General features: G+C 29.1%; 2 protein-coding genes and 1 pseudogene across 4 annotated transcripts in view; 2 read left to right on the top strand and 1 right to left on the bottom strand.

The window, feature by feature from the left end:
• The window catches only part of LOC101500855 (uncharacterized), a 2,718-nt pseudogene extending 958 nt beyond the window's left edge, over positions 1 to 1,760 (top strand).
• A 1,957-nt stretch (positions 1,761 to 3,717) lies between these two features.
• LOC101500541 (long chain base biosynthesis protein 1-like) lies at positions 3,718 to 9,177 on the bottom strand. The gene is made up of 13 exons (XM_004498982.4): positions 8,958 to 9,177; positions 8,536 to 8,757; positions 8,331 to 8,425; positions 7,480 to 7,571; positions 6,682 to 6,775; positions 6,525 to 6,597; positions 6,321 to 6,453; positions 5,851 to 6,025; positions 5,401 to 5,541; positions 5,223 to 5,318; positions 4,508 to 4,649; positions 4,208 to 4,335; positions 3,718 to 4,134 (listed from the first exon to the last, which is right to left on the bottom strand). Exons 2-13 carry the CDS (start codon positions 8,642 to 8,644, stop codon positions 3,958 to 3,960), a joined length of 1,455 nt encoding a protein of 484 aa, XP_004499039.1. The 5' UTR covers positions 8,645 to 8,757; positions 8,958 to 9,177; the 3' UTR covers positions 3,718 to 3,957.
• A 13,484-nt stretch (positions 9,178 to 22,661) lies between these two features.
• LOC101499589 (kinesin-like protein KIN-4A) overlaps positions 22,662 to 26,829 on the top strand; it is an 11,270-nt gene continuing 7,102 nt past the window's right edge. Inside the window, exons 1-9 of one of the 3 annotated variants that reach the window (XM_073367154.1) lie at positions 22,662 to 22,941; positions 23,732 to 23,878; positions 23,963 to 24,112; positions 24,281 to 24,534; positions 25,403 to 25,584; positions 25,670 to 25,794; positions 26,113 to 26,149; positions 26,522 to 26,613; positions 26,735 to 26,829. In XM_073367154.1, the coding sequence (XP_073223255.1) occupies positions 22,825 to 22,941; positions 23,732 to 23,878; positions 23,963 to 24,112; positions 24,281 to 24,534; positions 25,403 to 25,584; positions 25,670 to 25,794; positions 26,113 to 26,149; positions 26,522 to 26,613; positions 26,735 to 26,829 (1,199 nt within the window). In that variant the 5' untranslated portion in view covers positions 22,662 to 22,824. The remainder of the gene's footprint in view (positions 22,942 to 23,731; positions 23,879 to 23,962; positions 24,113 to 24,280; positions 24,535 to 25,402; positions 25,585 to 25,669; positions 25,795 to 26,112; positions 26,150 to 26,521; positions 26,614 to 26,734) is intronic. The other 2 variants (XM_073367153.1, XM_073367155.1) reach the window with 2 other exon arrangements.

The following is a 26,829-nucleotide window of genomic DNA, read 5'->3' as shown; positions in this document are numbered from 1 at the left end:
ATCTGTTGTGATGTTTTCACTAGGGTTAACAGCAGGAGAAGCTGTTCCTATGAGAGTTCCAGGAACTTACCCTAGAAGCATTGGATTCAACTCCAATGGTTCTGTTTTTCTTGATGGTAATAATAAATTATCTTTCATTTTATTTACTATTTTAATAAAGTTTTAGCGCTTTATTAGCCTTTATAGATAATTGAATCCGTTAAATATGTATAATTTAGATATTTGATATTATGTTGGTGTGTGTGAAAAAACATATAGAGTGATCAATCTCTTAAATAGATCTTTGTATTTGAAGAACTCTAAGATTCACTAATTAAAAAAACAAAAAAGCTTTGGGTTGATGTGATAGAAAGGGAACAAGATAACTTAACTAAAGACAAATTTCTAATTGTCACCTAAAAGATCAACATTGTGAAAGGCCCACATGAAATGTTTCAGGGAGTATAACTGCAATGTTGTACATTATAAACAATAATAGATTAAATAAATTAAGTGATTGAACAGTTTCATTTAATTCAAGTTTGATTTCTTGAATAATTTTTTTGATAGACTTTACTTTTCTTCCAACTTAACTTCAAATTGTCAGAACTCTTTCACTTGGGAACTAGATGGTTAAGACAAACAAAAATATTTACCGGTCAATAGTGGCAGTGTTATGCTAATTAATTTGAAGTATTCATACTTCTAAAAATAGTTTGAATTTTGTATTTCTTTCTAGAGACATCTAATTGTCAAATTTGGTGACAGGAATGAAACTTGTATTGGAGTCTGAAAAAGCACAATGGGTAGGAACTGATACAGTAATTGGTTGTGGATACGATCCAAGGCAAAAGAAAGTTTTCTTTACATTAGACTCAGAATTAGTGCATGTAGTTCACTGTCAATCAGAGGAATTTGGCACTCCACTATGTCCAACTTTGGCTTCAAATATAGACATTATGGTTTTAGTTAATTTTGGACAAATAGCATTCAAATATGCTCCTGCAAATGCACAAAGAACACCAAATCCATGCTTCATAGCACCACTTGTACATTCCCCTGGTGCCACCCTTGGATTTGATGACAGTAAGGAACTATTCTCAATGGGAAGGATTGATTCTCCGTGGCATAATCGATCGGCGATGAAAGGAAATCATAACAATCAAGCGTTTGATTTTGATGAAGAGTCCGAAGCTGATTTGTTCGAAATTGTGTTGGATGATTCTGAAAAATCGCCATACACAGTGTCATTATCATAGTTAGGTTGTCTCTGGTAGTTAAGTGTGTGTTTGGTTTTGCGTCTGACACATTTTTCAAATGTTTGTTTCACATTTGAAAGCACCAAAATAAGTACACACATTCACTTTGTTGCTGCTTGATCAAAATTGAGCATGGCTTTTTGTACATACATAAACTTCACTTGGAAGCGTATTTTTGATGCACTCAATCTTCATTAAAGTCAATGATCTTGACTATTGATGAAGATTGGACGGCTAAGATTTGAAGTTCTCGATTTGATGAAGTTATGATTTGAGTCATAATCTCTATCCGATGACTTAAATTTGTTGAGGGAGGAATTGTTGACTAATTTTGTATCTTATCCTCTAAGTATTAATGAATAATTCCTATATATTGATATTCAAAACACCTAAAGTGGTTCACATGTACATGGAGAATTATCCTCAATTGTGAAGGAGTTAACACTGACAAACTTGGCCATAAACAGTTTTGTCTGTTGTTATACAAACTATAATAAAATATTTTTCTCCTTTGGTGGCTAATTTCATGAAGTTTTGCCTTTTGGAATAGAACATTTTCTTCACTTAGTAAAGAATTAATTTTATATTCTGATATATTATAATTACTAATTCTCTAAGGCTTTCTATTTTGAAGCTCTGCCAACATTCTCTCTGCGGGTCAATGTAAAATAAATGGCAATGGCAAAGCTAATGAGGAAAGAGATAGAAAGAGGAGGATACATCATTATTGCTATAAGACTAACGCATTAGTTACTGTCATAATTCTGCAACAATGTTCAATAATGTCTTATTGTATATCTTAGTTACTGTCATAATTAAACAACAATGTTCAATAATGTCTTGGTGCATGTCTAATCTCTTAGTTTATGTTTAGAATTTTAATATTTAAATAATGTATTTCTTCAACTTTACCCTTAGTTGGAGAGAGAACTTATGCAATTAATGTAGTAAGAGATTAAATAGAAATGCATTATATATAATCCAATGATATCTTGAGATCTTGAGCCACTGCCAAATTAACCAAATGGTAGATATTAAATCCTTCAGACATATTCTAGTAAATTGACTTATTTAATCTTATTATAAGCTAGTAAATTGACTTATTTAATCTTATTATAAGCGCCTATAAAACTGTTTGAAAAAGTTTATAAAAACACTTGTAAAACTATCCCAAATAGCTTATAAAAACTTGACTATATTTTATATTGTATTGTAAAAATAACTTATACATTAATGCTTATGTTATAAGTTTATATTTTATTAATTCTGATCACAAGACATCGTTAAATTAAAAAACCACTTATGTAGTTGATGGACGCATGTCACCAAAACTAAAGCAGTCGGTGTGTCATGTGTGTGCCTGCATTCTACCAATAATATTAATCAATTATCCTCTTTTTAAGGGTTCATGCATCTATACCAAAACAATCTTTATAATCCTGACTAACATAATATTATTATTCGACACATTTATTGGCTTCAAAGCACCTGTCAACAACCTTCACTTGTACCGATTAACATGACAAAGTTGTTATGTGTTGCATTAATGCATTTTATTACTATTAACAATTATCAATTAAATAAAACTACACAATCATAGTGGATCTTCATTAAGACTTTCTACGAATCACAGCTGGCATTAAACAAGTATTTCAGAAAGGTTTAAGCCAAATTTTGGAACAATATAATGCTCACGATGTAATGATTATACATGAAACCGTACAATTTGAGGAGATCAATCTTTGCAAAGCACTCAGTTACAAAGTACACTTCAGTCCTATTGTTATGAAATCGTAAATTTTTTTGTAGCACTTTTGCTATCGCTCTCTTATTCACTCTCCAAATGTAGCATCTATGATTCTAAATATTTGTTTTGAATCTATCTCTCAATGTAATAATGTGTTACTTTGTCTTCATTGTAATTCGAAACGTGCCATAACTTGGTTCCTTCTGGTTTAAGTTTATGTTCTTCATTTCTATCAAACCCTAAACTCAAGAAAACATGCACCACAAAGAACAACAGATGCAAGGACAATGATAAACATTCTCAACAGATGCAAACAGGAAACAATGATCCTAGACCCTCCAAATGATGGGTTTAACAATCAAGAGGAAAGAGATGCAGGTGCAGGCACCTATGAGACTTTAGTCAGGATATAGTCTTCAATGCAGTATATAACTCGGAGGAAGACGATAATCAAGAATGAAAACATAAGTGAATGACTCTCAAAGAACTTGAAAGTAGGATGATAAATGGCTCGATCCGCTAACCTACCAAAAAAAGTGAGTTGAGATTTTGTGTCCACCCTATTTGGGCTAGCAGGTTGGTCTAATAGAAAATCAAAATAGAAGATTTTGTGCTAAAACTTGTCAGCCTTACCCGTCAAAACCTTATTGGACAATTAGCTAATGATTAACGAATGAAGGAATAATGTGATATTGGTATGCAATGAGTCAACGGAAAAAATTAAGCCTAATGTAATTCAAGCATTTCCCCAAATAATGATTAGAAACTTAAAATCCTTATTCCACCACTTAACACATCAAAGAATAGCACAGGCCAAAAAATACTGTCACCCTAAGCTAGCGGAGAAAATATTACATAAATTACCAGCTACAAGACTTCCTTTATCAGCCTGAATTTCAAAATTGCTCACCTAAAAGTGGAATAGAACTGACATTTTGGTACAAGAAGAAGCAGAAGAGAGGTGTACATTGTTCAATTATGACCATCAAGGACTGACGCCGCAATCCTTTCCAATGATTCAGATGCCTTGTGAAGATCAGACTCTGAATGCCCTGCAGAAACAAACAATCTAATTCCTACAGGCAATCGACACTTGTCCAATGTTGATCTTCTGGAAGCCACCACATATACAGAATCTTCTTTCAAAACCTGTGAATACACAACATTAAGAATCAACAAAATAAAAAAATAAAACTTAACATTGTCAGACTGCATATCTTACGCGCTCGGCAATATTTTCAAGCAGATGTAGGTCATCTTTCAAAGAACCCGTTGACTTCTTTAATCTCAAATAAACAATTGGTGACTCTGGATGACTTGCAATTGTGAAGCCTGGTATTTTCAACAGCCCTGCAGTAGCCAATGTATCTAAGAATCAAAGTTCTTATATTATAAAATCCTTGTTTTATTTGTAGACAAAGGCATAAATCAATAGCAATCCATACTGTTGTGCTAAAGCCAAATCACGGTGCTACTGCAATACAATTCAATTCATGAAAGTAGCAGTATGATCAAAGCCTACCTTTCCATAACACAGCAATGTTGTTCTTCAACTTAGTTAACAGATTGGAATTTTCCTCAAGGACATCAATAGCTGTAATTGCAGCACTTGCAAGATATGGAGGCAAAGAAGCAGAAAAGACGTAGCCAGAGCTACTCAAACGCTGCCAAGGTTGAAAAACATAGAGATATTAGAGCAGGGAAAATGAATGAGAAATAATAGCCATCATCAGCCAATCACTTAGTTATGCGCATCGCTCCATCATGCAAATTTCATAGTTCAGATCTGCAAATTAAGGAATTGATGAAGGAAAAGTGAAAAAAAATGAAAGAAGCTTCTTGGGAAACACAACCTCTAGACTCAAATATAAGTAAAAGTAGTTAAGAATATTAGTTAACCCTATGTAATTTCTTGATATAATAAAACATAATAATTGCATTCTCCAAACTATCCTTTCTCTTCATATATTTTCCTCTGAAACTTGTTTTTCAAGAGATCATTAATTGAACGGTAATCATAGGAATGATAACAATAAATATAGTAAACTCAGTTAAAATTTGGTTATATTATGGACCATCAAACATAACTAATTTTTATAACTTAAATTTGAGTCCTGAGGTAGTAAATTCTTAATTTACACATGTACATTTTTTTCCTAACTTTTTATGTTCAGTGTACATGAAAATCCAAAATTGTTATGAATCAGTTATCAGTATCACATATGACACTACCATACTTGGTGATCTATAACTCTTGCACTTCCGGTGCAGAATCCTCCTTCGGTGGCCAATGCATGTCCCATAGAAGCAGTTATAAGATCTAACTTCTCAACCTGCAACACACAACCACAAATCATAAATAGCAGTAAAATTTTGAATATATACCCATGCCCAAACAGAAATTTCAGTACATACTGGAACTCCATAGTGTTCAGTGAGACCTCTTCCATAACTTCCAAGCACACCAAATGAATTGCTCTCATCCAGTAAAATACGAAAACGATACTTTTCCTTCAGTTTAATGATCTCATTTAAGGGTGCTATTTGGCCAGAATTCTGGGGGAAAATAAAGGGAGACATATGTCAATAGTTACTGATCAAACAAAATTAGTTTGCATGCAGGTAACACAAATGAGCATATTAGATGAAGTATGACAGCTACAGAAAAATAACTACTACAACCCACAATGGTTGAGAAAACCAGGGCAAATAGCAATATTTTTTTAAAGAACAATATTGCAATCGACACAAATCTAACAGCAACACCAACATTGCTTTTAAACCTGCAGGTTGTAAGCACTCCATTGGAAGCATGGTAAAAATGTGCAAAGCTAATCAAAAACATGCATGAAAGACAGGATCTACCTGGTAAATAGCTTCAACAACAATATAACGCCTCAAATTCTTGGTCCCCTTATATTTGAAAGTAATGTTCTCTAAAGTTTCTCTTAAAGAATCCATGTCATTGTGCTTAAAATACACCACTGTACTTCTAGAAAGATATAGGCCATTCTGAATTCCCCAGTGGACTCCCTCATCCCTGTTAAAAGATATAAACTTATGTATGAAACTTGAAACACCAGATTTATATACACAAAGCCTCCATTGATCAGCCGGTACCAAGTGACAATATTTTGCTATATTTTGAAATATAAAGGGGATGGAAAAGATTAGGGACCATTCTGTACACCATTCTAATAAAGAATTAATGCAAATAGTTTTATATGTGGAGTCTAGTTACCAATGGCCAATATAATGTCATCAGACAAAAATACTGAGGAAAAACTTAACAAGATTGCATAGTAGATATTTAAAGAGAAGCTATGCATACTTACGCCACAATTATATCTCCTTTTTTAGAGAAAGCAGGAATAGCACTGAACATGGTGGAAAGTCCATAAGAGTATAGAATTGAATCAGGTGTTCCTAAAAATTTTGCTATTCTCGCTTCACAGTCAAGATGGACATCTGGGCAAAGGAAAAGTATCATAAGGGAACATGCATTTCTTCAAAAACAAACTATTAAGACTGAGCCATACCAATTGTTCCATAAAACCCACGGGGACCACAAGAACCAACACCATATTTCTCTAAAGCAGACGAGCATGAGTCCTACAAGATAAAGTAAATATAGAGTCACTGCATCAAATCAGTAGCCCACAAAATGGATTTATTGATATGGGATCATTTCCTTACAAGTAATTTTTGATGATTTATTAACCCAAGATAGTTTGCTGAAGCAAAATTGACAACTTCTTTACCATTAATTATGGTATGCGGCCCAGCAGCACTGCATAAGAAATATCTTGTTATCAGGAGTAAACAAAAAAGATAATTGGCTGTTTTTCACAATAACCTACTGTTTAACTTACATATATTATGAGCTCATCATGTCATATATCTGGCCAGAGTCCAGATTGTAATCCTAATGTCTCACTTACATGATGAATTGAGCTCATTATATAAATTTGTCATGAGAATATGATTCACCAACCAATAATGTTTCTAGTGAATTATACAATCTCCCTCTATTTTCAAAATCTAGCATGAGCCTTTCTTAGCTTTAACTTGAATAAAACGTACAGTTCCCCAATATATAAGTTAACTCTTACAAAAATGTGACATTGAGAACAACAAGGAGGCATTGGAAAACCTATTAAATCACAGGGAAGAACTTTTAATTTATACTCAATTTACTTTATCGAAACAAAGAAGCAATAAATATAAGAATTTAAAGGGTGGTCCAGTGCACAAGACTGCCATTGTAGTGGGGTCCGGTAGGTCTGATCGGACAACCTGAACCCTGTTACGGCTATGACAACCAGGTCACAACGTAGCAAACTTACCAATGTGCCAGGGCTCACCCTGAAACATCTCATGAAATTAAGTCAAGGAAAGCACACAAGTAACATAAATGCTAACGTGCTTAAAACATTTAAAACAAGAAGAAAAAAAAATATATGACGGTGCTGCCACTAGAGAAAATGTAATTACCTTTCCAGCACTGCTGGTTCATACTGCAGCTCTTTATCAAGAGAAGGAATAAGGGGTTGTGGAACCCATTCATCACATAGCTCATCAATTTCCTACAGACATTAAGCACAAATTACAACATGATGATTCTCATATTGAATTGTACAAGAATTAACATGGAATGATATGACTAGAGATTCCGCACAGTAACTTAAAACAGTAAGGAAAGAACAAAAAATCCACCATAAGGAGATCTAAAGATCAATTGATCATGTAAGCTCTAAAATGTCTTAAAATAGAGACACCCCATGCAAGATCCATAGAAGTATTGAAAACAGCAATAGACAAATGTACATGACTCATACAAACATTTCAGCTGCACAACATGCTCATACTAACATTTCAACAGTTTGTTACGGATTATAAAAAAAAAAAGTGATTTTAATACTCAATAATATAGAGATTATTTTAGAGATTTTAAAAAAAGCCTAACTTGTTTTGTATTTGTTTGTTGTAATAATTACTTTAAAAAAAATCAGTTATGAAAAAATGATTTTTTTTATAAGCTACTACAAACATTCTCACTTTAAGCTGTATTTAGATTTTTTTTCAGATTCTTATTTTTTCATAAAACTGTAACAAACAGCTGCAAACTTTCAAAAGTGACTATTTTTATTAAAAAATGCAATTTTTTTAACAAAATAAGGACTCACAAATCCCAACTTTATATTCACATAAAAAGTCTTGGACATTGACAAGGTTTATAAAGCTCCACACAGCTATCACAAACTCAAAATAACCATAGAATTAAATACATATAGCAAATCATAAATTGTGCATACACCTAGAGAGAGAGAGAGAGAGCAACTAACCTTGTTTGTCAAGGGCCTTTTAGGAGGCTTGTAACTTTTCTGAGAAAGCAAGAAAAGTATAACCACCAAGAGAAAAACCTCGATAAATAAATGTCCTTCAAACATAAGGTAAAAACAGAGAAAATTAATTAATCAATTGCATTCATAATAATCATCCATAAAGTAAAAGACAAAAGATATTTGAGAACAGAACATGAAAAATTACCACCGATATTGAATCCAAAAACTACAGCTCGTGTAGAAGGAGCATCTAAAGCATAAGTCACCCAATCAATCGTAGTGTTCACGAAATTGAGAACAGTTGAAGCCATCATTAACTAAATATATCAATCAAATAAGCAATGAAGCTTTCAAAATCACTCATGCATGCGCATTCCCGCTATTCAAATTACACGAAATGACTAAATCATAGATGATAATGAAAATCCTGCAAAGTATACAAAAATCAAACATAAACATTATAAATAACACGTGGAATCGACGAATCATTGATTTTCAATTTTCAATCAAAATCTAAAAGTTATCTTAAAAGCAGAAACTGTGAAAAAGTGCGTTTCGAGGATCCGAAAGAGTAAACGACGATGGAAAATAGAAATTGAATGAATGAAGTAAAACGACATGACGTACCTTGCGATTGGGAGAGGGAAACGGCGAGAGTTATCTAATGATCGATGCGATGTGAGATTTGGAATCAGATGAGAAATTGCTATATGCACCTCACGGAAGGATTAGGGGGTGTTGGTATTGAGGGGGTTGAGAAATGGTGGTTCATTGATCGGCGTTTGCTTGGCAATGTTCAGCTTCGCTTCTTTTTTCGTCTTTTTCTTATTGCCTTTCTTTTTTTATTAATTACTTTTCAACGTAGTTTTAAAAAATTATTTACATTATTTGATAGTACATCTGTTATATATAAATTAATTTCTTTCGACAAATATTTTATATTTTTTTTATTTGTTTTGGAGTATTAGAACAATCAAATACATATTTAAATTTTTTTAATATTATATTTTACATCTTAATCCAAACGGTTTCGTGTTTTTTTTACTCAGAAACATTTGCTTAGGAAATTATTTGTAAAAAGAAAACTTCGGAAATTATATTAATGAGAGAACTCATTAAATCGAGAGTTATAAAGGAAAATGTATACCATTTAATTCCCTAATTGAATTCAAAAAGTGCACTATCGATTCAATTAATATTGCATTAATAATATATTGAAAAAAGAAACATAACGGCAAAACATTTAATGCCAAATTATATGCATGTCTACTAAACTACTACATTTTGACTATTAAAAAAGTTACTATATTTGTCCTATTTTCTATAATATTTTTGGTGAACACAATTTTTTAATTAGCGGTTATAAAAAAAATATATCAGAATTCGAATTTATAACTTGTTATTTGAAAATATAATTCGAATTTTTAACTACAATAAAAACATTGAATATTCATATAAAAAATAATAATAGCATTGAATCTTGATCAAAATGCATTAATTTGGTGAATGGTTGTAACATTAATTTGGAGGAAGGGTAACAAATTTGTTGAATGATTTGTCAATTATAGCATTTCTTTGATAAACTTTAGTTGTAATAAGATGGAGGAACTTCATAATGACCTCCATAGTTTGTTGTTTGATGATTTGTTTGGTGTGCCTACATGCTCAGGAATATGTATCTTAGTTTTCTTTTTGTTTTAGCTTGGGTCTTATGCCCTCTTTTTGTCCTAAAAAAAAAGGTAGCTAAATATAAAAATATTTTATCTAATAAAAAATATGATTTTCTTGGGATAGTCGAGTCTAATTATCGGGTATTCACGGGTACAGGTCAACTTGTGAGCTCAATCACTCGAAATAATCCAACTCATTTAAACGTGGATGCAACTTGAACTAATCTATTTAAACTCAAAATAATTCAACTCTTTATTTAGTAAAGAAAATACAATTTTTTTACATAGTCGACGCTAATCCATCCGATGTTCACCACATATATGGATCAATATGTGAACTCCACCACTCAAAATAATACAACCTATCTAAACTTAGATATAACCTGAATCAATCTATTTAAACTCAGAAGTGTTTAATTCGTGTAGCAAATTCGATATTTTAAATATGCAAATTCAAATTCAATCTATTGAAATGACAATTTTTTTCTTTTGATTTTATTATTTTTATTATTGATGTAAAATTATTTGATTTGATGTAAACAATATATATAGTTAATTTAGTTTCACCTTTTGGACTCAACATTTAAATTTGACATTTTAAATCTTTAACAGTTTTAACCCTCTCAAGTTTAATGTTAAAATGACTTATTGAGAATTTAATTCAATCCAACAAAAGTTGATCCTTTTGAATAAATTTCCGAAAAGTTCATCTATCACAAAAATATAATTGAGAAATGTATAATGCACCCCCCACTTTAACTTCCCAAACACATTCCAAATGAAAATACCATTTTGTCCCTTAAAAAATTAATCACTCCACTATTCACCTCATTTTTCGAAACTTCCAAAATTTTTAAACTTTTGAAATATAAAAAAAGTGAATTTCTTTTGACATTTTCGAAATTTTTGATAAACACAAAAGTTTCGAAATGTAATTTTCCAAAATATTGACATTTTTGAAACTTTTGATAAATCTGAAACTTTCGAAATGTATTATTTCAGAATTGATCAAAAAAATTGAAACTTTTGATCAATTTGAAAGTTTCGAAACTTCCGAAATAGAAAATTTCAGAATTATCGAAACTTTTGAAATAGAAAATTTCATAATTTTCGAAAATTTCAAAACTTCCGAAATAGAAAATTTCAGAAACTTTCAAAATAGAAAATTCCAAAATTTTCGAATAATTCAAAAGATTCGAAATAGGAAAATTTCGAAATGTTCTAGATTTGGAAACTTTCCAAATTTTCGAAATGTAATACTTATTTCAAAAATTCGAAACTTCCGAAAAAGTTCAAAAAATTTGGAGTTTTCTATTTCAGAAGTTTTAAATATTTTAAAAATTTCAAAAATTCTGAAATTGTCATTTCGAACTTTTTGAATATTTTAAAATTTTATTTAATTAAAAGAATAAAATTGTGCTTATTGTGAAGTGGGCCGAGTAGGTGATACTCTTCAAACAAATTTTCACATCGCAAATCCAGGCCCATGGACTGACGGAGCTTTTGGGCTTCGTCCCTCCTCAATTTATTTCCCTCATGTCAAACTCCATGAAAACTAAATAATAGTTCTATTTTTCTCATGGTGTGTTCGATTATTTTTATATTTATTTTTAGTCGTACAATATTTACAAAAATTTAACCTTTTCCACTTTATATTGTGTTCACATAAATTTGTCAAAAAAACAAACAAGACATGTAACTTTTTGTGCAATTGTTGAACAAAAATTACACATAAAAGACACCTTAAAATTGACTTGTTACACACTTTAATTTTAAGTTGTGAAGTTGCTTCAAATTTAATATTAGTCAAAATTACACAATTAATAACGAGCTAAAATGGCCAAGCATATTTGAGCAATCCTGTAATATTTGGATGAGAGTTATGATTCACAAATGTATTATAATATGTTTTGGTTTTGCAGTGAATATTGATTATGAACAAATAGGTTTTATGAAATTGATTTTAGTTAAAAATAAATATAATATAAAATTATTTATGTTATGATATATAGATTAATATACAAGTTAGTTGTAATAAATTTGAGTAAAAATCACTTTTAAACTCAAAAAATTATAAATTTTAACTTCAAATTCAATTTACAATTAATTGCTCAATGTGATTTTGATAAACCTATTGCAAATATGACTATTGTAAAATTACAATGACTCAATGTATCTTTTGCAAACCCAGTACGATATATATAAAACATGCATGTAGTTTTTATAAAATCACATTATTCCATTATGATATTTTATCAATCTTAATGTGGTAATCAAACATATGCTTTCAATGTAATTTCTAAACATGTTGCGTTTTATATGTTATATACTTACGTGATTAGATACGTTTTACAGCATGTTTATTTCACATTTTTAGTCACAAACGTTGTGATTGTATTTCCTAAAATGGATGATGATTCTAATACACAAACGTGGTTTTATAACTATAATAAGGAGCTAGCCTTTCACCAATGCCTAATCACATGCCACTACTTATTGTCCTAAAAGCTATTACCTTTATGTATTTATCTAGCTAGCAATGCCATCAAAATCACATTGGCACATGTTAATGATGAAAAGCATGCACTGATGCACATGTTATGTTCCAACTCCACGCTTTAAGATTAGTGTCCCAAGCAAGAGGTAGAAGATGCATAATTTGTATATTGCAATTTTTATCCAAAACATACTATATAACATACAACAATATTGAGGCACATCACCAAATTAGACCACTCGTTTGATTTGTGATAATGGGAGATTAGGTTGGATTGCTTTTGATTATTGTGTTGCAAAAAGCATACCTTGTCTATGAAAATATATGTAGCTGAAATGAGTGAAAGAGAGTTAATAAGACAACTATATTAGTATATTATGTTTAAATTTAAACTCAAAATCTTGTAATTGTGTGTGAGACTTTCTAATAGTAATTATATAATCTTATATATAGATAAAAATTACAATATTATAAAATAGCATGCAAATGGGTACTGACGTTTTTATTTGTCGATTTTTATCGATAAAATTAATAGAAATTACAAAATTCAATTAATATGATTATTTTTAAAATATAAACTAGTTATTTGATTGGATACAAAGGATAAATTTGTAAATGACATAATTTAAACTGATAAAATTGAAGAAAAAAAAGTTACACTAAAATATTAAGTGTATCCTTTTTATATATTTCAAATGAAGGGTGAAATTGGAAAACAAATACAACATCATAATTTAATATTTTCTTTATAGATAATTAGTGGTGATGGTTAATAAAGTGGAATTGCCAAGGAGAGAATGATAGGGTAAAAGGAGGCAAAAATATGTGAGATTAATTGATGAGGAAAATGAAAAGGGGATTAGAAATGATGTTTAAGAATTTGTTTTTATTAGTGATGGAAAGGAGGTGGGATGGGAACATGTGATTTAAAGGAGGACCACATGGGGTGAAAAAAGCACTTATGAAAAAAAGTGGGGTATGAGAGGTTTGGAACGAGAATAAGAAAAGAAAGCAGTGGTGATGAGTTAGCGTCTGCCTGGAAGCATAAAGGGAAAAAAAGCTAAACGTGTTGAGAAAGAAGGAATCCTAAATTTTAATTCCCTAACTGTGTCATTGTGCTATTGTTCTAATGAGATGTAATAGTATTGTATTACTATTTTTCATTTAAGTCAATGATAAATAAATAAAAGTAAGTTGAATGATATTGATAATTGAGATAATGTTATTTACGTAAAAGATTATATAGATTTATATAATCAATTAAATAAACAATTAAATAATATAAAATAATTAATTAATTAGTGTCGTTAACTAACTACTTTATCTACCTAATCAATTAAGATATATCTAATTATATCTCATATGGATTGTGTTTAATACACTTAGAGTTTGAAATATATCAAAAAAGAAATGCCAGAAAAAATATTGGTTAAAAGAAAATTGTAATACTAAAAATTCATTATTTCAAAAAAAATTCATTGAATTAAGAATATGAATTTTGTTCTTGACTACATGTATTTAGAATAAAAGTTAATATATCCAATTAGACTTTTGTTTTTGAAGAAGAATATCACAATTTTTTTTTCTTTAGAAAATTCTTCTTTGTTTGGAACTACAAATATCAAATGCAAACTTTTTTTTTTAATCAGGATATTTGACCTTGATATTTTTTGCTCTTTTGTTTTTTAGATCTTTTATTCAAAATATGCAAATTCTAATCATGAGTTATTTGTGACGAAAACTTCCTTTTAATCTTGTACAACATGTTCACTACACTTCTTCAATATCTCGAATTTATTGAATCCAACCTCAATCAACTTCTTCTTCTCTTGGTCTTGCATGTTCTTTTATTTTTTATTTTTGCTGAATTTCATAGTTTTTAAATACCATTAATCGATTATCTTTTGTCTTTATTGTTGAAAAAGATAAAGATTTGCATTTGATCAATGAATTTTTTTTGTGTTCTTTTGATTGATGCTTCAACCTTTTGTTTGTTTAGGTTAGAAAAATAATTGCAAGATGAACATAAACGTCTTATAGATGAAAATCAACCAAAACAAAAAATCTAAAAATTTAGAATCTTGATAGAAAACTTTAAGATTTAAAGAGAAAATAGAAAAGTAGAAATATTTTAAGGAAACTTTGAGGAAAACTTTTTTTAAAAGTTGATAAAAATTTAACAGAATAATTATTATCTGATGTAATATTACGATTCACGATTTAAATAAGTGATAAAAAATAAAAATAAATAAATTAAATGATATTGATAATTAAAATAATATTCGTTACATCAAAATGACATAAATTTATATATAAATAATTTGATGAACTACTAAATAATATAAAATAACAAATTAATATAAAATAATTAGTTAACCAACTAAGTAATATCTAAGATGTTTGGTTGATTATTTGGGAGTTACACACATCCAATAATTAAATAGTGGCTAGTAGTATACTTAAAACATTGCTAACATGGCCAACTATATAGGTGAAATTGTTTATATGCCTCCACGAACTTGATATGGTAGGTTTTTTTTTCTTCTTTTTTTTAATAAGCAAAATTTATTTAACTAGGAGACTACAAATTAGAATGCTCTGATCCATATACAACATATACCTAATTCATAATAAAGGCTTGATATGACAATTATCGAACGTGATACAGTGAATTCTACGATTCACACTTGAGTTAACTGGAACAAATCATATGTGGAAATACTACTAAAATTTAACAACTCTAAAAATTTGGGACATGCATGATTCAAAAATATAAATTTTGAAAACTATTGTTTGCAACATACATTGAGCAAAATTAATATAGAAATAATCTAAAAATATATTATAGATATACCATTCATCTATCTAGCAATTTCTATCTCTCTATTAGTATAAAGGAAAATAAATTAAAAAATAAAATAAATTGTAAAATATGAATTAAAATAATATGGACAAAAATCACGATCGTCGTTAAGCCTATGTTTTAAGCATCAATTGGTGGATTAATCTTATAATCGATCTAATTAAAATTCATAGAAATGTTTGAAATGCCACCAAAGAACTAAAAACTCTAACTACAATAGTTTAATAAATTAAGAAAATATTCTTAAGTACTAACTAAACTGATAAATATTTTTTTTGATTAAACGTCTTGTGACGGGCTCGAATCAGGACCTTACAGCTGAATGAGTTAATTATAATAAAATTTACTATATTTTCTAAGACTAAAAAAAGAATTAAGATAAAAAAAAATTAAGGGTCATCAATACTTTCTTTTCATGCAAAACTCGAATTATAATAAGTAAATAATAAATGATAGTAATACTATCTCTGAAGAGACATAAATTTGATAAATAATTATTTATTTTACACAATATTATAATATATGAAGAAAAAAAAAAACGTTTTCATGTAATTTAACTCAAGTGGATAATGAATTTCAGTTAAATAGAAATGTTCGAAAGAATCTAACTTCGAATCGTAAAATAATTATTAATTAAATTTTACTTATTTTGCATTTAAACTCTGATTTACTATCATCTTTTTCCAAAAACTATATTATTAAAACAAAAAATACGAAGAAAATATATGTTGGTATGTAGTTATTAAATGAATTTCAATGTATACAAATATTAATTATTTATCTATCTAAAATAAAAACAAGTTCTCTTTCACATAGCTACACAGACCTAGTGTGGTTTCGTTTTCTAGTTTGGTAAGATTTTGAGGGGTGATGGATGGATATATGAACACAAGTTTCAATCACATTCACATACCTAGCATAAACACCACTTTGTTGATGTTGCTAGCTGATTAATGTCTACTTAAACTCAACTTTAAGTGCTCAACAATGATGGATATATAGCCTCAATAAGTAGTTTAACATTGATAGGGGCCACTATGTGGTTACTTAGTTTGCATCTGATCTAAACGTTAGAATGACAAAATCCAATGAATGAAAGTTAGGTTGAAAAAGAAACTTCAAATTTGGATTTTATATGCACCCATACCCACCATTGTACAGTTATTATTTAATTAATTATTCCTTCTAAATTCTAATTAAAGGTACCAAGAAACATAAAATATATATAATATTATAAGCGAAACAGAGGATATGTCGTTTTCTATTTTGGATTTAATTTAACAATAAAATAGGTATAAACATGTTGATTTCATGATTTTTAGTATAAAAGCACAATCTTGAGAATTTTATATTTTAACTTAATTAGCAATGCAAATGGTATATATATATTTAAATAGATTAAATAAATTTTATTTCATATAGTAATTCAAAATTTAGTTTAAAATCTCTATAAAATAATTTCATTTTTTAATTTCTTCAAAATTATCGTACAATGAGTTTTAGTTTTTATTTGAATGTCAATATATATTCTCGAATACTTTTTTTTAATTAAAATATTTATAATATTATAAAAAGTTCTTAAAAAAATGAGTTAAAAATTTATTTTTTACGTCCATTGAATTTACGATTGTTATATATCCAACCGCAAAAAACATTGTCAAAACACGATAATCGTTTTATTGAAATAGGTTGGTCTAGATTCAAATAAATATTTTTAATTATAAAATCAAAATCAAAATTTATTTAAATTGTTTAATCTCAATTGAACGAATATAAAATCGTATTTGTGTGACTTCAAACAAATAATTCAAATTTTATATATTATGACCTAAATTCCATAAAGTCAAGATTTGATGCATTTATATAATAAAAAATAAACAATTGTTCGATCAAAATCAAACAATTTACATTTAAACTCAATATTTTTAAGTATAATTTATATTTATTTAAACAGTTGGATTTTAATTAAAGAGTTCAAGTGGATGATATTGATACGAGTTAGAAGGGATAATCCAAATTCTATATATTTTGAAAAACATATTGCATTATGGCCCACTAATAAATTTTAATCACGCCCTACTCTATAATGCATATAGGTGCAAGTTCATAAATCTGCACTCTTATAGGCACATGGTGATGATATATAATATAATCAAAATATATTTCATCAAACTGAATTCACAAGTCACTACCATCTTCCATTGTGATCGATCTCATATGAGCTGTGGCCCATATCTTCAACCACTTTTAACAGTTTTTTTCAAACGCTCTTAATTCCACCGGCTTCCTGCTTTTGATCTATATCGAATATAATCCGAATGAGTAAAACTTGTCAACATTCAAATATGGACGTGTTGAATTTTTTTAAGGGAGGCAGAGTAGGAAGTCAAAGAATCTTGATTTTTGGCTAATTGGAACTCGTGAAAAGACATAATCTAGAAGGGAAAGGGGGAGTGGAGAAATGTGGATTCAGAAAAGTGTATCTATCTACGATCAATCATGAAGTACAAGATCTCAATTATTTTTAATTTTTAAACCAATGATTATAATAGTAGACTAATTGTGATGTTCTATAAGATAAGAACTATCATACAATTTTATGTTTTGGAGTTTTCAATTTTTATTATCCCCTCTTATCTATTTTATAAAAGATAGTTGAATCGAATCAATAAAATTGATATATTTTTTTGTCGGTTTAATTATATTTTATAAAATAGATAAGAGATAGTATTATTTTAATAAGCGATTAATCGTATAGTCAAATATTTAAAAACTATTTAAAACTTTAATATTATCAAATGTTATCTTATTGAAGTAATGTAATTTTCCTTATTCATGGAGTTGAAAAAGTGATATTTGTTTCATAAAAATGAAAGTAGTGAGTATGTCTTTCTCAAAACTAAATTCATTGAATCAAATATCAATCAATTCACATCTCAACCTAAAGAACGAGAAGAGTAATGAACTTATTTTACTAGTAAATATTTTTTTAATATGTGTTGGATTATGAAAAATCCGAACAATCATTATATTGATTTAAAAATAATAACACAAATGAATTGGATACTACTTTTTCATCTAAAATTTTAATACTTTAATTATATAAATAATCTCATTTATATAACATTCAACATACACTTTTCATCTAATGTAAGATTTTTACCCACACTTGACAACCAATAATTTTTCACTCAAATATGACTACATCAGTTCATCTAAATATGTATCCTCCAACATTTTTTTTCACATACACTTATATCACTGTTAGCACAACATTTCTTACCATGTCCCATGAAAACATTGTCATAAGATAAATTTTAAAATGAAATTTTTCTATAACACACAATATTATTTTAATAAAATTATTGAGTTAGGTTTCAATTTCATTTTTCAAAACAATTTAGAATATAAATTATTTATTAAATTAAATAAAATTGATTTTATTTAATATTTATTTTTAATTGATAATAATTCAATAATTTAATATTTATAAAAAAACAAACTTTAATAATATTTTATTTATTTTAATCTTAAAAATAGTAGATTATAATTTTTTTTTCATTAAATAAAAAGAATTATATTTTGAAGTCCTAAGACATTTTTTATTTTATAAAATTTTATTGATTTGACGATTTACCTAAAGACCGATCCTAAGTATATGATACCAGTATCTACAAAGTAAAAAAAAAATAAAAATCTTAATTATTTAAAAATGAATTAAATATGAAAAAATAGGTGACATAGCCTCAAAATTCTGGCCAAGCTAGGCATGGACCACGCCATATTAGAGTAGCTAAATTCCATGTGAAGTTTGAGGGCCAACCAGCTAGATATGTCTGGTGGGAGGCTTGGTGGGCCTCTACCCACTTTTTTTCATTTTTTTTTTTTTCATTTTCTTCCTCACTTCTACCCAATGCTATTTCTAATGCTCTAAATTGACTCTTCTGCTTCTCCCTTTTCTACTTTTCTTTTCATTTTTAAAATTAAATAAATATGGTTTCTTATCTATTAATCCTTCTTCCCTTTTCTTATAACTCCTATGTTATCACCACATCTTTACTTCTTTCTTTCCATTTTTTTATAATTTATTTTTCCTCTCTTTCTTATCTCCCCAACCGTTTTTTATGTGATTGTAGGAGTGGGCTCTAACATACCTGATTTGATTGGCTTCCCATATATATGTAGTTAAAACAAAAATAACACTTTCTTTTTGCATATCTAAATCATTGGTTATAATTTATTTGAACATATATATGCTAATTGAGAAAATAATTAACAAAACTAAATAGATAATAATGAGAAAGGTGTCCATTTTATTTTTAGTGAAAATAAAGGAGTCAAGGCACATACAAAATTTCTTATGTATAATATTATTGACTCAATATATTTATATTTGAATTAACGGTGAATTGATAAACTTACCGTCAATTAAGTGTCTTTTTATGTGTTGTGGCTACTATTTCCACGCCTCAACGCCTTTAAACGTGGTTTTTGTGAAGTCATGAATAGAAGCTTTTCAAGTGACGTGTGAAATGGTCGGAATTTCAAACATAGGCTTTACAAAATATCAACATTAATACTATAAGTTAAAAAGTATTTTTATTATCTATGTACAAGTTAACAATACTGACAGTAATATTTTTTTTTTAAAATCTAGGAAACAAAACCATGGTGATTTGAATTAGGTGCCGCAAAGGCATCGTGATGAACCTAAAATGCGTATAGATGGCATATATAGGCATACAGATAACACGACATATCCGAAGGGTGTGTCACAGAAGCAAAAATGGTATGGCATGTGTGAAGTGTGAAGTGAACTTGTGTGATAAGGACGGTATATCCATCCAGTTCCACTTCACGTGCCTTTCTGCGCTGTCTCTGTGATCTTTTCTCTAACTTACATTCCATTCTCACTACTCCAACTGTATCAGATTTTCATTTTTCCATTCAAAATATGATACTAAGCTCAAAACATTATGAACCTCACTGTCAAGGAAAATATGATTTGCCATCAAAATTTTGACAATGTAGTAAGTATTTACCAAGGTATGAAAAAATTCACTACAATACCAAAACAAATGATAGAGTAAAAATAAAAAAATTGATTTGAGAAAACATAGAGAGTTTTATTGATGTGTCAAATAGATTTAAAAATATTAGTAGATGATAATGTAAAAAGTTTTTGTATTGTGGTTAAATATAAATTAAAGTAATGTTATATAAACACTTCACATTTCTAAACACTTATTCACCACTTAATTAATTTTCTTTTTATTTCTATTTATATTATGTCACTATCTCTATTTCTTTATCCCAAATTGTGTACTAGATATGAGTGTTTATTAAATATTTTTCGATAAATTAATTTATTAGTGATAAGGTTAGATTAATATAATATTTTAAAAAATTATTTATTGTGATTATATATATATAATCACACAAAAATAAATATTATTTATATAAACGAGTATAGGTAAATACAAGAGTATCTATACCAACATCTATATCCACTTAATTTTACAAATAATTATTTATATCAATGTCTATATTTGTACGATAGATTTTTCCCCTATCCAAAGACAGGGGTATATGTTTACTTGTTAGGGCTCCATCTCCTGACGCCTTCTTCTAAATTTTTTTGCAGCTATACATATGATATATTATGTTATTGTTTTGGATTTGATATCATAAAATGATTAATTTGTTGTCTTAAATTCCACTAACGTAAAGGTTGAGATAGAATAATTTTAGACCACCAGACAATGCAAATATATGTAACTCGTCTTTAAATTTGTAAGACACTATTACAATCATCTTTAAAATTATAAAAATATATTTAAATATATTTTTTGTTAATTATTTTGATCCTAAAATGTATCTTTAATTAATTAATTTAATTATCAAATGTGATTTTTTTTAAAGTATTATAATACACCTCATACGTCGATAGACCAATATGAATGGTTATTCATTGTTTTTAAGTAATAGATAAATTTTATAAATATATATTTGTTGGTTAAATTTTGACTTAAGTAAACGAGCCCCTCCAACTCTTAAACTCTAGATTCGATCATGACCCTATTCATTGTGAATACTCTTTGTGAATATTCATTGAGTATGATGCTAATTGTCATCTATAAGTATTGTTAATACTTTTAAATAATTGTTTAAAACACCAATCCGTAGGAGACTATATATGTCCACCAAAATACTCGTCTTTCATATTAAAATTGGGTTTAACGATGATATATTTAGCAATATAAAAAATTCTACAACTAATTTAAATTATGTTTTAGGTGAACACTTCAATACATTCAAATTTTGTTAGGTGGAGTACTCAACATTCAATCATTTAACCATACTTCATCTTTTATATTAATTATTTTTTAAATAAATTTAAGTTTTAAATTAATTGTGTCCTATGAGTTCCATTAGCCAACATTTTGCAATGATGCCAAAAAATTTATCTATATTTATCACAAGATTTTAAAGCATAATCAAACGTACTTAATGCAACTTTAATTAGAGTCATGATGAGATTTAGACATAACCATTAAAAATTTAATTTAATGTTGCACCTAGATCTTGGTAGGCCAGTTTTTAAAACAATGTTTATCATTTCATACTTTGTAGAGTAAAAATAAATCATTTCATAATATGAAATAATATTAGATGATTAAATATAATATTAAAAAGTATGGTGGAGAGTGAAATGTTCAATATATACAAAGAGAACTCAATAGTTATGATTTAATTGGTTTAGCATGCACTATAACAAGCTTTTAAAAATTCTTATGATTTATATATCGAATTTTAAGTTTTGAGTTCCATGGTAACAAAATAATAAAAATTCGTATAAATTTTTTATATAATATTTTAAAAAATAAACCTTGACAAACCGCTTTTAAACTCGAAAGCTTTAATCAAGTATATGTTGAAATGATTAATAAGTTATAATTAAATTTTACCTACCTTAAGAGCAAACTAAAAATTAGGAAAGTATATTTGCCTGAGAAGCATGTGTGAAAATTCCGAGACCAAAACCTTAATTACTACGTGTTACTCTTTCTAAATAGAGACGTTATATGAGAGAAAAACATGACAGTTGTGAGAAAGGGAAAGGAAAAGGGCAATTGAGGAAAAGGGCAATTGAGGAAAAGAGGTGGTAAAAGAGTACTCGCACGCAACCGTTTTGACAGGTATACTTACATTACAGTGAAGGCAAAGGGAAAATGATAGTGAAGTAGTTAGTTACCCCAAATTATTTCCACAACTACCCTTCCTTTCACTTTCTCTCTCCTCCTCCAACTCCAACTATATCTACTCTCTCTCCTACTCCTCCCATTTACTCCAACAACAAAATGAGAACCATTTTTGCTGCAACCTAAATTCATCATTCTTCTCTTCACATTTACTCATTCACTCACATTGCTTTTCAATTCTGTGTTTTTGCTTCGCTTCGTCATGGAAACAGAGGAAGATTGTTGTGTCAAAGTTGCGGTTCATGTTCGTCCGTTAATCAACGATGAGAAGCTTCAAGGTTGTAAAGATTGTGTAACCGTTGTTTCAGGGAAGCCTCAGGTGCGTGCATTTACTCCTCTATCAACAATAATGTCATTGTGATTGTGATTGTGATTGGGAATTGAAGTTTTATGTTTGTGAACTCTTCGTTTTTGCGTTGGTTTTTTTTTTGGTATGGAGAGTTGAATTGGTGAATCTAGGAGAGATCTGGATCTAAGATTGATTGCGTAATTGAAGAAGATTGAATTGATTCTCATGAAACTGTTATGGAAATTTCGAAATGCTTTTGTGATCTTATGCTTGATTGGGATATTTGGTTTTTTTCTTTTTTTGTCATTTTGATTGGGATTTTTTGTGACTTCAATCTAAAGTTATTAACATAAGCTACTAAAATTGGTAACGGAAAATATGTGAGGGAAGAAAGTTTGATTTTTTTTTTTTGCAGATACTAAAATTTTAAACTTTGACAATTTTATAGAGATGACAAATATATTTAACCTTCCTATTTTTGGTTTGGTTTAGGTGGGTAGTTGTATTAGTGAAGTGTTTGGAATGCTTCAATTCCTATTTTATATTGAAGATCCAGTACTTTATTTTGTAAGAGTATATTAGCTGATTTAATCATCATAATAATAAGTTAAAGTAATAAATATATGATATATGTCTTATATATCCCATTGAAGAAGTATTACTAATTTTCTCCTTTTTGAAGTAAATTTAGCATTTGGTATATTTCTTCATGTAAACTGAATGCGTTGACGACAATGACTTAAAAAGTTTTTCGTTGGACACCTCCCTCTGAAATAGCTTGTCATAATAGTATCACGTGCTAATTATTAGAATGATACAGGTACAAATTGGTGCCCATTCCTTTACATTTGATCATGTTTATGGGAGCACTGGTTCTCCCTCATCTGCCATGTTTGATGAATGTGTCGCTTCCCTTGTTGATGGTTTGTTCCAAGGATATAATGCCACTGTTCTTGCATATGGTCAGGTATAATTACAGCTGAAAGGATTATAAACTACATGCTACTACACTTGTTTGTTTTTGGTACGTGACATTTACACTCTATTGCAGACAGGTTCTGGGAAAACATACACCATGGGCACTGGCTCTAAAGATAGTTACCAGACTGGAATAGTACCCCAAGTTATGAGTGCCTTGTTTAGTAAAATTGAGACCTTAAAGCATCAGATTGAATTTCAGCTGCATGTTTCCTTTATCGAGGTCAGTTGATAACTTTGCTACAGCCGACATCCGTGGTTTTAAAAGTATTATTGCACTTTTTTGGTACAACAAGTATAATTGTCCTTTAATATCTAAATATAATACATTTTGTATATTTGTTAAGTTGTTTATATTAAGCATCTAACAAAAAAATTTAATTGTGAAAAGATTCTTAAAGAAGAAGTAAAAGACTTGTTGGACCTATCCTCTATGAACAAACCAGATACTGCAAATGGACATGCAGGGAAAGTGACTATTCCTGGTAAACCACCAATACAAATTCGTGAGGCTTCAAATGGCGTCATTACCTTAGCAGGATCTACTGAAGTCAGTGTTGCAACACTGAAAGAAATGTCTGCTTGCCTAGAACAAGGATCATTGAGTAGAGCAACTGGAAGCACTAATATGAACAACCAATCCAGGTTGCTTATTGATTTCCTTCTCTTTGTTTAACTGCATAAATTCATTTTTATTCATGAAATGTTTTTCATCCCATTTTTGGTTTCATAAACTAATTTTGGATAAATATGCTCAGAAAATATTATTAGTGCATAAGCTGTGTTATATGCCATCCACCCTTATATGTTTGAGTCCTAATTCTTGATCTTACGAAACCACGTTGTATTCTCTTTTTCAGATAGTTATTTGATGAAGACATAATTTTAACTTTTGAATCGATACCTAAATTTCTTCAATCAATTAACATCAAATAAATGAGATAATTTTTTAATCATTACCAGTGTCTTCCTCATATTCTGAAACATAAATTGAGCTTTCATATTAAATCAAGATCAAAACAATATTAATTACCTTTTCAGATAGTTATTTGATGAAGACATAATTTTAACTTTTTAATCGATACCTAAATTTCTTCAATCAATTTACATTAAAGAAATGAGATATTTTTGAATCATTAGTAAAATAATTGTCTACCAACCAGATTGATTTCTTAAGTTATTCAATATTACAGTTTCAGATATTTTAAATTTTTTAAGTTTGAAAATTGAAGTTATAAAAGATATGATGTATGCCGGTTTATACTCTTAACAATCTGACTGGTCGTTAAATTTTTTTCTTTAAAACCAGTTACATATCAATTGTTTTGGATTGTTTGTAACTTAAGGGAATTATTAATAGATGGAGTTTTTAGCAATGCAAGAATGCTTGCTTGATGAATCGTCAGAAAGTTGCAATCAATTTAGGATTATGGTTGTGGCTAAAATACTGTTTTGGTTATTTTGCTGGAGTTTCCTTCTATCTCTAATTCTTTTCTTTCTTGTGTCCACTTAGTCGTTCACATGCTATCTTCACCATCACACTAGAGCAGATGCGGAAGCTCAATAGTCCTAGTGAGATCAGTTTAAATGATACCATGAATGAAGAGTATCTTTGTGCCAAGTTGCACTTAGTAGATCTTGCTGGATCAGAACGAGCTAAAAGAACGGGGTCTGATGGTTTGCGATTTAAGGAAGGTTAGGTGGTGGCATTTCTCACTTGCACCTTCTAAGCATTCTTTTGATTGTGGTGTATTCCCTGATAATTTTCTCTTTCAAACAGGAGTTCACATTAACAAAGGCTTACTAGCACTTGGCAATGTGATTAGTGCACTCGGTGATGATAAAAAGAGAAAAGAAGGTGTTCATGTTCCTTATAGGGATAGTAAACTTACTAGGCTTTTGCAGGTTTGATTTTTGATATCTATATATGTTTATCCTTCTTGCAGCATATCCTCATCCATATTACGATGTTGAAAAATACTCCTTACTCCATATTCATCAACACACAAAAATTAACATGTTAGGTGTGTATCATACTTCAATCAAATTCAAGTTTCATCTTGATAGGAAAGAAGAAATCATTAGTACTGAGAAGATTAAAAATAAAAAAAGCAGTAAACACATATAAAGGATTCTTAAGCATTTTTCTTTCTTTGATCTTTTTGACATAATTTTCTGTTACTTTTTATTTTTTTATTTATTATAAATTAAATTACTTTGCAGGATTCACTTGGTGGCAACAGCAGAACTGTTATGATAGGTTGGTTGTCTACCCTGCCTCTATCCGAATCAACACTTTTTTCCTCTTATCATTGGCCCTGAAATGATAAGCTTCAAGAAAACATATCTATTCTTCATAGAGCTTATGTTTGATAATTTGCATATTTTGTAATTTCTTCATGCTCTTGAATATTCAAGTTGTGTTTTTTTGTATGAACACCACTACCAGGTAGACAGTAAATTTTAGAGATTTTTCACTCTGAAATATCTTTCTTTCCTTCTCTGGAAATTGTTTCTCAGAAGATTTTAATTTCTTGCGACTCCTATTAAAATGTTGTTTTGCATGTTCTTGTTATTTGTTGTTGACTTTATAATAATTTATTAAATTAAATAATTTTTTTATTTATTTCAGCCTGCATAAGTCCTGCTGATATTAATGCCGAGGAAACCCTTAACACTTTGAAGTACGCAAATCGGGCACGCAATATCCAAAATAAACCTGTTGTGAGTATCTTGATTAATTTTATGTTCACTTTCATTCATCTGGAAAAACTGAGATAATTGGTTGCCTATGTAAGTATGTATGATAGACATTGACGCTCATGTTTTGTTTATTCTTCTATAGGTCAATAGAGATCCGATGTCAAGTGAGATGCTTAAAATGCGACAACAGCTAGAGAATTTGCAAGCAGAACTTTGTGCTCGTTCTGGTGGCTCTTC

This window comes from Cicer arietinum, chromosome 4, assembly GCF_000331145.2.
Source record: "Cicer arietinum cultivar CDC Frontier isolate Library 1 chromosome 4, Cicar.CDCFrontier_v2.0, whole genome shotgun sequence".
Classification (NCBI taxonomy): Eukaryota; Viridiplantae; Streptophyta; class Magnoliopsida; order Fabales; family Fabaceae; genus Cicer; species Cicer arietinum.
This window is presented reverse-complemented; position numbering and strand designations above follow the sequence as displayed.

Bases quoted from the DNA above. Each gene is read 5' to 3' on its own strand.
- LOC101500541 (XM_004498982.4), bottom strand. From the start codon at position 8,644: ATGATGGCTTCAACTGTTCTCAATTTCGTGAACACTACGATTGATTGG. The intron at 5,319-5,400 runs GTATGTACTGAA...TGTGTGTTGCAG, and splicing joins CTGAACACTATGGAGTTCCA to GTTGAGAAGTTAGATCTTAT. The intron at 4,650-5,222 runs GTATGGTAGTGT...CAACCTTGGCAG, and splicing joins CAAGAGTTATAGATCACCAA to CGTTTGAGTAGCTCTGGCTA.